This window comes from Peromyscus eremicus, chromosome 2, assembly GCF_949786415.1.
Source record: "Peromyscus eremicus chromosome 2, PerEre_H2_v1, whole genome shotgun sequence".
NCBI classification, from domain to species: Eukaryota; Metazoa; Chordata; class Mammalia; order Rodentia; family Cricetidae; genus Peromyscus; species Peromyscus eremicus.
In genome coordinates this window covers 131,358,161-131,369,619 of record NC_081417.1, presented here as the reverse complement: position 1 = coordinate 131,369,619, position 11,459 = coordinate 131,358,161, and the positions used below count along the sequence as shown (strand labels likewise).

The following is an 11,459-nucleotide window of genomic DNA, read 5'->3' as shown; positions in this document are numbered from 1 at the left end:
TCCTGTCTATCTTTTGCCTCTGGGCTTTCCCCTTATTTCTGTAAACCTTACTCTTAATCTATGGCTTGCTGTGTAGCTGGATGGCTGGCCCCTGGAGTCCTCCTCCTTCTTGTTGTCACATAGTTCTTACAAAAGCCAGTTAAAGAACAATAATGCTGGCCCCACTACCTGTCTTCCTGTAAAATCTCCCGTCATCACGATACCATCAGGCCATGTGGCCCTCATCAGTTTGAGCAGATGTAACTGCCCCCAAAGCTGAGCTAAATAAACTCCTTCCTTATGAAGTACTTCAACTCAGATATTCTGATAGAACAACAAGGTAGTTGGGTAATCACTACACAACCCCAGCAGAGTAATCCTAAACAAGGGACTACTTAAGGACTATTGGATATAGAATGGACTGTATTAGGATTCTAACTTGAGAGGTGGGCAATGTTTTGCATGTGAAAGAGAGACAGGATGGAGAGGGCTATAAAAATAGTAAATTCAAGTATCTGCAGCACAGTGGGGCTGACTAATCCACAGTCATGTTATTTTAGGAGCTAGTAGGAATCGCTGGACACAAAGCAGTAAGAATGAGACAAAAACATTAATTACCTTGACTTCATCAACACACTGTACACACATACACTATAGCCATAAATATTAAAGTAACAAATTTGAGCGGGGGAATGATGGTACACGCCTGTGATCCTATCACTTGGGAGGTAAAGGAAGGATCAGTTTGAGGCCATCTTGGGATACATGAGACCGTCTCAGAACAAAAAATTGGGAGGCAAATGTACAAGGAAGGAGACAGTTCAGACAGGATGAAGAACAGCAGAAAATATTCTCAAACTTACCATTCCCATCCCGGAAGCTTTTGGACACTGCAACTGTGGAAAAGCAGAAGTTCCAAGGATGATAAGATGGCGGGGAGAAAAGCCTGAATCTGCCAAGCATGGTGGCACACGCCTTTAATCTCAGCACTCGGGAGGCAGAGGCAGGAGGGTCTCTGTGAGTTCGAGGCTAGTCTGGTCTACAGAGCGAGTTCCGGGACATCCAGAGCTATGTAGAGAGACCCTTCCTCAAAAATAAATAAATAAATAAATAAATAAATAAATAAATAAATAAATAAATAAATAAATAAAAGCAAAGAAGAGCTATGTAGAGAGACCCTTCCTCAAAAATAAATAAATAAATAAATAAATAAATAAATAAATAAATAAATAAATAAATAAAAGCAAAGCCCGAATCTTTCCAAGAAGCCTAATCAAAGAATAAACATGGGCTTCCCATATCAGAGGAGCTCTAAGAGGGAAGGATGAGAGAATGGAAGAAGCCCCTCATTCCTCATGGCAACAGGAGGCTCCAGGACAAAGGGGTGGGGCCCTCACCGTCTTAAGCAACAATTCACATCAGTCAAACTAAAAGCAGCTTTAGAAATGGGAAATATAAATTTACCTATTTTCTTAAAAAAGATACTGAAAAAAATGGAACACAATAAAAGGCAGAAGACAGGGAACACCAGGCCCAGGAAATAATGTGATGTTCGAAAACAGACCAAGTGACGGTTTATGGCAGACCTCGGCTGCCACAAAGGACAAAAGAAGTTAAGTGGAGAAGGCAAGGTGAGGAAAAGCCAGGGGCTATGCCAGAGGCCATCTGATCGGAACAGACCTTCCTCTCCAGGGACTGGCTGTGCCAGCTCAGGGACTGGCTGTGCCAGGACCATGTGGGAGAGAGGAAAAAGTGAGAAGTGGAGGTTCAACGTACAGCTACCAAAGAAAGGCATTACCAACAACCAGCAATATTCTTTAATATGCAAACTTCTCAATCTTTTAGTCTCTGCTTTTGATCCAAGAGTATCTTTCATAAGTTTAATTTAGTAAAAAACTTCCCTTGAAAAAGAAAGACAAAAGCTCTGGGTGTTCTGTAGTCTGTACATTCCCCTTTTCCTTGGTTCTTTATAAAAACAATGCTGTTCAGCGGGTTTTACTCTTCATTTTCTGTCTTGTTCGTTTTCCTGGCCGCTTCTGCAGACAAAACAAAACAAAAATCGTATGTAGTCACACAGTACTTGGCCTTCTGTGTCAGGGTGAGAAGGAACCAAGAGGAACAGATCTGGAGTTGAAAACAGACGGAACTGGCCCCACCTGGACCCTCACTTACATTTGCCCCCTTCTTCCCAGGCTTCCTGGGGCCCTTGCCGTGAGCCACCTTGGCTCGGAAGCTGGAGACGTCGTCGTAGCTCTCACGGGTGTTCCACTTGGAGCCTTTCTTCTTTCCACCAAAACCAAACTTCTGGTTTTTGTACCGTCGTTTGGCATTGGGCCTGAAAAAGGTGGGGCCCACAGATAACTGCACCGTAAACCTGATGAGCCGTGCGGCCTGGTGACAGGAGTAGGCTCATTTCTGCAAAGTTCTTAGGCACCACTCGCTGTTCCAGGTCTCTTTTTGACCTTACATTTTCACTCTACAAACCACCTAGGCGAACTCATCTATTAAGAAGTAACTCCAGGCCGGGCGGTGGTGGCGCACACCTTTAATCCCAGCACTCGGGAGGCAGAGCCAGGCGGATCTCTGTGAGTTCGAGGCCAGCCTGGGCTACCAAGTGAGTTCCAGGAAAAGGCGCAAAGCTACACAGAGAAACCCTGTCTCGAAAAACCAAAAAAAAAAAGAACTCCAGAGGAAGAGAACCCAGAAAAGGCTCCATCAGCACCCTCCAGCTTCCTGCTTCCACTGCTGGCATCCATTTGAACTCAATCCTGCTAGTTCAGCCCTAGCTGTCTCTACTTCTCAAGGACAAATCCACAGTTAGTACTCAGATGTAATAAACTTTAAAACTTGTCAAATTCAGCCTAGCCAAACCACCACACCTCCCCTCCTGGGCTTGTTCCAGCTCCTGTGGAAATGCCAGCTTGGGATTGGGGTCTCTACTATCCGCCCAGCCCCCTGCTCTTCTGACATCTTCATCAGCCCTCACCCCTTTTCTTCCCTGCACATGGCACTTTTGAACCATTACCCTTGCCCAGTGGGGCTGCTGTACTGTCACCTAGTCAAGTCTCCACTTCCCTGACTGCCGTTTATTTACACACACACACACACACACACACACACACACACAAACCTGTCACCTTCTCAAAATGGGCACATGACCTGCTCATAAATAACTGAGCCGCCAGGTGGTGGTGGCGCACGCCTTTAATCCCAGCACTTGGGAGGCAGAGCCAGGCGGATCTCTGTGAGTTCGAGGCCAGCCTGGGCTACCAAGTGAGTTCCAGGAGAGGCGCAAAGATACACAGAGAAACCCTGTCTCAGAAAAATAAAAAAATAAAAAAAAATAACTGAGCCAAGCCGGTGTCTGTCCCCCTAATGCCACCAGGATGAAGGCTCCCTAACTAACTGCTGGCCTCAGTGTTCCCAGTGAGGGCAAGCACAGGCTGCCCCTCACATGCAGCCCACTGGCTCACTATGCCTCTCTATGGCTCTGCTGGTTCTTTCTTCCTCCAACACTTCTCTCCCACTTTCCTGCTCAGATGTTCACGGCCTTCACATTAGACTCAGGTGGGATGGTCCTCCATCAGGAAGCCATCCCCAGACTGTGCTAAGACTTCAAAATGTGTGCCCACCTGTGCAGAAAGTGAGACTAAAAAGGGGCACAGAGAGCTCCCAACCCCCTTTCAATCTTCATAGCACTGAGGCGCACACCACTGCCTCACAGTAAATAAAGCAACAATGAAGGAGGTACTCGAAGCCTCCCTCCTAATGAGTGGCTGGACCTGAGTCCTCAGGCTGGACTGCCCACCATCACTCTGAGAGTCAGGGAGTAAAACAGTCATTTGATGCTCTTTTCAAATGATCCAGGTACCAACTTCCCCCTTCACACATTCCTGTGGCCACAGGTTCATCCCATGGCATCAAAGTCTCTACCCCTTGAGCAATGGTACTCTCTACTGGAGGCCTTCCCTGGGGAGCTCCCTCACCGGACTGACTGTTAGCCATCACAAGACAATCCAAACTTGAAACCCTTACCCTTTACTCATCTGCTGGCCCTTAGCTCTTGCCTTTGCACCACGTTCAGCAGGCTTCTGATCACCATCGAGGAAATCCAGCTTATCAGAGAAGCCTGTGAAGGAAGAAGCATTTCCATCAGCACCACTGTGTTTCTAGGATCGTTCAAGACATGGCTGTTATTCCCTAAATGCATCTTAAGAAGCACACCTCATTCCCTACACCATTCCCCAAACCTAAGCCCAGCAGATTAAAAGCAAGATGACCGCAAAGCACTAAATGGCACTATATCCCTTTAGCTCTAAAGTACCCGATACCTGGGCTCCCCTACCTTTAGCAGACACTGACCTTTCTGGTATTTCTTGATGGCATTCATCATATGTGCTTTCTCCCGCTGCCTCTTCTGAAGGACCTCAGTTTGCACCTGTGAGACAGACACCTTGTGGTCAGGCATGCATCCCAAACCATGACTCCAGAGACTACCAATCAGAGCACCAGCTGCTGCCTACTATGTTGGGTGGGCCATGGTGTCCCATGGTGCTGAGTGAACCTGCGCTCAGGGAAACCAGCAGACCCACTTCACCAGTAAGACCCAAACCAGTAAGGACCAAACTCACAGGGGGCCAGAACCAGATCACACCACAGCCACCTGCCCTGGCATTCCTGCCTTGTCCTATTCTGTGCAGGTGTTCTTTCTCACCTTCTTTCCATACTTCCGAAGTGCTCGAAGTTGCTTGGCCTTTTCAGATTTCTCCATGGCAGCCTGTTTAGTCTGCAGCTTCTGTCGGATCTAAAAGACAGGATGTTGTCAGCTACTGTACGGAGCACACTAGAGCAAGGCTCCAGTAGTCCATTAACTCTGAAAGCCGTGGAGCGTGTGTACTTCCCTAGTTTTCCACATATGGATAATACAGCCCCAAAGTTGAGCCTTTATTCAGGCACCAAAAGTGTCAGTGTGCAGCCAGACCTTAAAAGTGGCCCTGCCTCTTCAAGCATGCTTTTTCTATTACACAAAGCTGCCTGCTTGTCAGACAAGTCCTGTTTCTCCCAAGCCCTGTTTACAGATTAAGGCTAAACTTCAGTGCCCTCTTCTAACGGGCCACACATGTAATCACACTCCTGCACACTGATACCTCGCCTCTGCCAACAAGCACACACGTTTTACTGAAAGCGTAGGTAGTCATCAGCATGACTGTCAGGTGTATCTGGGCTTGTCTCTGGGTTAGCTTCTTGGGGTACCACCTGGAATTCTTTAAGATGAAGACTGAGACCAAACAAACAATTTAAATACATCCTGGATTCCATGTCAAAGTCTTTTCCTCCCAAAACTAAATGAAGATCAAGTCCTCCAACCCTAAATTACACTCTATCTGAGCCATACATCAACCCCTCACTTTCTAGAAAGCAGAGGCCCAGAGAAGAAAACCTTGTCTACAAGCAATAGTGTTCTTGTTGGCAATGCTGAGCCCAGAACTACAAGACTATTGTGTCTATATACCATGCCACTAACCCTGCCAGGAAGGAAATACACAAGCCTTCTTTACTGCAGGGACACTTCTTCCAGCTCTTCTCTCCCTGTTTTATCTAAGTGACTGGCATGCCTCTGAAGCAAAGACTCTCCTTTAGAAATACTGATTACAGGGGCTGAAAAGTTGGCTCAGCAGTTAAGAGCATGGGCTGTTCTTCCAGAAGACCTGGGTTCAATTCCCAGCCTCCACCTGGCAGCCTAACTGTCTGTAACTCCAGTTACAGGGAATCTGACACTCTGACACCACTGCACATAAAAAAAAAAAATAAAGTAAAATAAATTACATTTATAAAATACTGATTACAGCCAGCACAAATCCTTTTTAAAGACCACAGGAAATGAGCCAGCTGAATGGACATACTTCAGGGTGAAGCCTTGGCTTTCCAGAGGGAAAACTTGCCTGTCTCTTACCTTTTGCATCTGCTGATCTGACTTGGCCATTTCTGCAAAATAATCAGTGGGTCGCTTGGTGGGGACTTGGAGCTGATGGAGCCGGGGTAGCACAGCCAGCACTGCGGCCTGGGCCTGGCGGTAACTGAAATTGCAGGACAGAGTGAAATGAGGGGTGGAGAAAGGCCTCCATTTCTTATTGCCTCTCAGGAGTTAACCAGTCTTGGGACTATGGACATCCCACCGGCACTAGCAAGACAAAACAAACAAAAGCTTCAATAAAACTCCACTAATTTCATATGTAACAGAAATCTCACTTCACACTCATTTTTAAGGGGGAAATACTTTTAAAAGCCAATCAGGTGTTTAAAACGATGAGCTTACTAAAGGTACTATTAACACACAAACTATGAACTCTTTCCCAATCATTACAGAAAGTCCATTCACAACCGTCCCTAGGGAGTCTGTTCTAATGACTGGATGCACCCACACAAACTTTAAATGAGTTATTTGGAATAACCCTCAAGCAGGGCTCTGGTTAAATATGATCAAGGAGCTAGTCTTTCAAGCAGGAGGAACCCTAGCTCCACTCTGAGATTCGTGCTAACTCCTCAGAGCCTCTGCGGGTGCAGGCATACTACGTTCCCCTTCCGGTGATTCTCTACCACGGGACCCATAACACAACATACAAACTCATTTCTCTCTGGAAGTCGTCTTCTGGATTAACACCTTTCTTCTGGTCCTTGTTCTGGGGTGTTGGCTGAGATTCACTGACATCCGGCACTGGACCCAGGGTCACATCGAGCCTTTCAACCCACTCCAGATCCCGTTTGAATTCAGCCAAACACTGCTTCAGACCATTCTAGGTAAGTCAGACAGGGTGCTCATGAGAACCCAGAGTTTGTCTCTCTCAAGCCCAAAGTGCTAAGCTCAAATACCAGCACATGAAGACGACCGCCTGGTCAAGGCGCAGGGTACATCTGTCTCCCAAGTAACACGGCGCTGTGCACACCCCATTCCAAGGACCCCGATCCCCAAGCGAGCTCACCACATCATTCACCGCCTTCTTCGGCCTCTCTAGGACAACATTGAGGCCTGGCTTCAGGAGTCCGCGGGAAAACGCATCCTGCAACTACAGACCCGGGAGCGTCAGGACCAAAGAGCTCGAGTTCCCGTCCCACGCCTTGCCCCGCGAGCCCCGCTGCCGCCTACCTCCCGGTCTGAGACCAGGGACTCTTCCGATTCCGCGTCTGAGAGCGGAGGGGTATCCATCTCGCGGTCTCCAACTCCCGCGGGGTGAGCCCGTCACTCCACGTGCCCTGAAGACACACCAGCACCAACAACTTCTCCACTCGCTTCAGGCTTTTCGACCCGGGCTTCCGCTTCCGGCTGCCGAGCCGCACTTCCGGTTTCTCGTTGCTATAGGAACTGCTGTGGCGTTTGGGCGTGCCTGAGTTACTCCGGATCTTTAGAAGGAGTACCTGCGGATCCCTGCGTGGTCTGGTAACCCAGAGTCGTGAAGAGAGAGGTGAGAGGTTTCTCTGGGGTCCTTTGAAGAGCTTGGGGTCGTTGAGACAGCAAGAGAGAAAGGCAAAGCGTGGAAGGAGCCGCGGGGGTGGGGCGACGAGGAGAGGAGTCTGGGGGCGGGGCGACGAGGAGAGGAATCTGGGGGCGGGGCGACGAGAAGAGAATGGGGGCGGGGCGACGAGGAGAGGAGTCTGGGGGCGGGGCGATAGAGGGGTGAGGTGGACTCAGGGAGGGGCGGGCCAAAGGCGGAGTTCAGGACTGGGGCGGGGCCGTGGGCGGGGCGGGGCCGTGGGCGGGGCGGGGCCGTGGGCGGGGCGGGGCGGGGAGACGCGATGCGCTTCTCCACTCTCACCTGCTTGCTGATCATCTTCAGCAGCATTCTTTGACAGGTACCATGTCCACCGTGGTAGCTCAAGCGCTGCATGTTTTTGGTCTTCGTGCCCACGTGGCCAACAATATCTTCTTCTTCGATGAACAGATCATTATATTTCCTTCAGGAAATCACTGTGTGAAGTACAATCTGGATCAGAAATGGCAAAAATTCATTCCAGGTAAAAAGAAAAAGAAACCCTTCCCATCTTGTCACAAATATTAAAGGCATGTGCTACACAGAACCACACAGTCTTGACGATTAGGGAGGTCTATTTTTGACAGCTGGGATATGCATGTAGTTTTTATAAATGTAGACAAAATAAATGTCAATTTGCACTGTTTAGTAATAGGTTAACCTGACACAGGTAGTCAAAATGACATGCAAAATAACACTGATTTTAAAAGTATTTCTTCACTGTGACTTCACAGAAGTTACTTTAAAGAGTGTTTTTCTTGTAGTCTCCTGCAGTTGGGTTTGTCCTCACCAGAACCCCTTTTGAGTCTAACAGTTTCAAGAGCACAGCACCTTCATTGAATCCCTGTACGGTGGACACACTGGAAATCTTATCCTAAATCACAAATTATCTTCCTTAGAACCTGACCCCTGTTTTTGTTTACATTAGTCCAGCCAGCCAATGATATTCATGACATTTCCCCCACTTGTTTAGTCATTCATAAGCAAATATGAAAGACCACAATACATATATGTAATCATTAATGAATTACTATTACATAAAGACCTGTGCACGCAGACACCCAGCATCAGCCGTTTCCAGCATCTCTCCATTGCTTTCCTCTCAGTACACCCCACCACCACCCCACCACCCCGGCCAGCCCATCTTGGGTCGTGCATGTACTACATTGGGTCTTTTATTTACCACACTGTGTATACATAGTATACTTTCGTTTTCACGATTTTCCTGTCTTATACAAATGGAATCATAGTCTGTGTGTTCTGTTGCTTGCATCTCTTGTTCAGCTTCTGTGAGTCATGCATTTTGACACATAGAACTGAGTCCATTTTGTTGCATTATAGCATTCCAATCTGGGATCACACACACACACACACACACACACACACACACACACACACACACTTACTCTGTAGCCATTCTAGATTTGAGGGGCATGTGGGAAATAACAATTATTTGCTATTAGAAACATACCACCATTAACCATTCTTGCATTCACACATGTCTGCAAAGATGTTCCAGGATACACGGCCAGAACTAAAATTACTAAGAAATGTGATCGTATTGGTTTATGTTGCTACTAGCAATGCATAAGTGTTCCTATTACCCATCCTCACCAGCTCTTGCTGTTGTTCAACTTCCTAATTTGTGTGTGTGTGTGTGTGTGTGTGTGTGTGTGTGTGTGTGTGTGTGAGAGAGAGAGAGAGAGAGAGAGAGAGAGAGAGAGAGAGAGAGAGAGAGAGAGATTCTAGTTATCAAAAAAGGGATCTGTTGTTTTAGCTTGCATGTCTGTATTGCTAATTAAGATGGGTATCTTTTCACATGTTTATGGAATATCCCTGCTTCGATTTATGTTAAATGGCTTTTATCAACTTTTCTATTATTTTTGTGAGTTTCGTTTTGAGGGGTAGCTCTCTTGAGTTATGGACACACTTGTATACTCTGTATGCTAATCATTTGTCAGATGCAAGTGTTAGAAATAATTCTCTTCTGCAGCCTGTGCTTTTTCCTCCTCATGGTATCTTGGGATGGAGAATAATTCTTTGTTTGTTTGTTTGGGTTTTTTTTTTCAAGACAGAGTTTCTCTATGTAACAGCCCTAGCTGTGCTGGAACTCACTATGTAGACCAGGCTGGCCTCACAGAAATCCACCTGCCTCTGCTTCCCAAGTGCTGGGATTAAAGGCATGTGCCACCACTGACCAACAATAATTCTTAGTTTTAATGAAGTAAAGGTTATCAAATGCCTGACAGGGGTGGCACACACCTTTAATCCCAGCACTCAGGAGACAGAAGCAGGAGAAACCAGCCTCGTCTGCAAATGAGTTCCAGGACATCCAGAGCTGTTACACAAAGAAACTCTGTCTCAACTCCCCTCCAAAAAAGTTATCAAACACCATGTAAACATTATGGAAGAATAAACCATATTAAGTATAGTTGAGGGGCTGGGGACATAGCGAAGTGGGTAAAGCACTTGCCGGGCATGTGTGAGGACCTAAACTTGAACCCACATAAAGCCAGGGGTGATAGCACACATCTGACATCCCATTGCTTCTATGGAAAGATGGGAAATAGACATAGGAGACACCACAGAAGCCTGTGGGCCAGCTATCCTGGCATGCACAGCAGTGAACAGCAAAGAGACCCTGCCTCAAACAGGGTGGAAGACCCACACCCCAGGGTGTCCTCTGACCTCTGCAAGTGTGCCTGGCAAGTGCACAAGCACACACACACACACATACACACACACACACACACACACACATACACACACACACACACACACACACACACACACACACACGGAGAGGGGGAGAGAGGGGGGGAGAGAGAGGTTGAATTTATTATCTTTTATGTCCAGCATATTTGCTGGACTATCACTAACTCTAGTAACTTTTCTATAGATATATCTACAATAATAATGGTTTCTTTACCTTGTGTCACTATCCTGGGAAGCATCTTGAGAGAGTTGAGTAGAAGCAATGAAAATGCTCCTAGTCGTTATGTTTCTGGTCGTAAAGAAATTCTATTCATATCTCCTTATAAAGAAAGATATTTGCTGTGAACAAATGTCAGTGTCCTGTATCAGGTTAAATAAATTATTTTTTCCCAGTTTTCTGTGCTTTTGCTCTCAGTGAACAGATTATGGATTTCCTAGCATGTATTTTCTGTATCTAATATAGAACTTTGTATATGACTTACTAACACTAAATCAACCATCATTTTATATATACAGACAATATTTGAGTATATTTTCTCTCATATTTACTAGGTTCTGCCACTGTTGCTTGGTATAATTCATATAGTCCAGCCGGGATCCATTTCCATCGACATTTAGTGATGAGACATAGCCCTCAATTCGCCAAGTTTTTGTTAGTTTGAGAATGTTTTATTTCATCTTCATTTAAGAAGCTAGTTTGATGGGATATAGAATTTGGGGGGTATGGGTTTTATTCCGTTTTCTTTTGGCCTCTGCTTTATTATAGTAGCTAAGGAATTAGCCACTGGAATCTTATTTCTGTGGTACACAGTCTTTCCCTAGATGTTTGTAATGCCTTCTTTGTCTGTGTGTGAGTGTGTGCACGTGTGTGTGTGTGTGTGTGTGTGTGTGTGTGTGTGTGTGTCTCACTTCCTGTTTTCCTTTCTCATTCACCTAAGAGTTCTCTGGGATCTCAAACATCTTGAGAGGGTACTGATAACATCAGGTAAGGGAATGCGTAAGGCAGGGTGGGGGCAGTCCGGGGTCTGTTTAGGAATAGGCATGACTGGTTTCCCCTAAACAGACACAGAAGCACGGTTGTTACACTTGAGCAGCCAGAGTGAGAAAGGGCTGAGAGAGGAGACATGTCTGCTTGAGACACAGAGAAGCAACTAAATGGAATGTAAAAGGGCACTTTGGACTCCCAGGCTTCCGTTAGCTCAGAGACCCTACTCCAGTTACAGTGAGGAGACATGGAAG

General features: G+C 46.4%; 2 protein-coding genes across 2 annotated transcripts in view; one reads left to right on the top strand and one right to left on the bottom strand.

The window, feature by feature from the left end:
- Nucleotides 1-1,781: 1,781 nt before the first annotated feature.
- Ebna1bp2 (EBNA1 binding protein 2) lies at nt 1,782-7,566 on the bottom strand. Its single transcript, XM_059254857.1, has 9 exons — nt 7,124-7,566; nt 6,960-7,043; nt 6,601-6,773; nt 5,933-6,056; nt 4,694-4,783; nt 4,342-4,417; nt 4,015-4,108; nt 2,152-2,314; nt 1,782-2,015 (listed from the first exon to the last, which is right to left on the bottom strand). The coding sequence occupies exons 1-9, from the start codon at nt 7,181-7,183 to the stop codon at nt 1,965-1,967; spliced, it is 915 nt and encodes a 304-aa protein (XP_059110840.1). The 5' UTR covers nt 7,184-7,566; the 3' UTR covers nt 1,782-1,964.
- The window catches only part of Cfap57 (cilia and flagella associated protein 57), a 73,346-nt gene continuing 69,194 nt past the window's right edge, over nt 7,308-11,459 (top strand). Inside the window, 2 exon segments of the mRNA XM_059254856.1 lie at nt 7,308-7,439; nt 7,828-7,989. Coding sequence (XP_059110839.1) covers nt 7,833-7,989 — 157 coding nt within the window. The 5' untranslated portion in view covers nt 7,308-7,439; nt 7,828-7,832.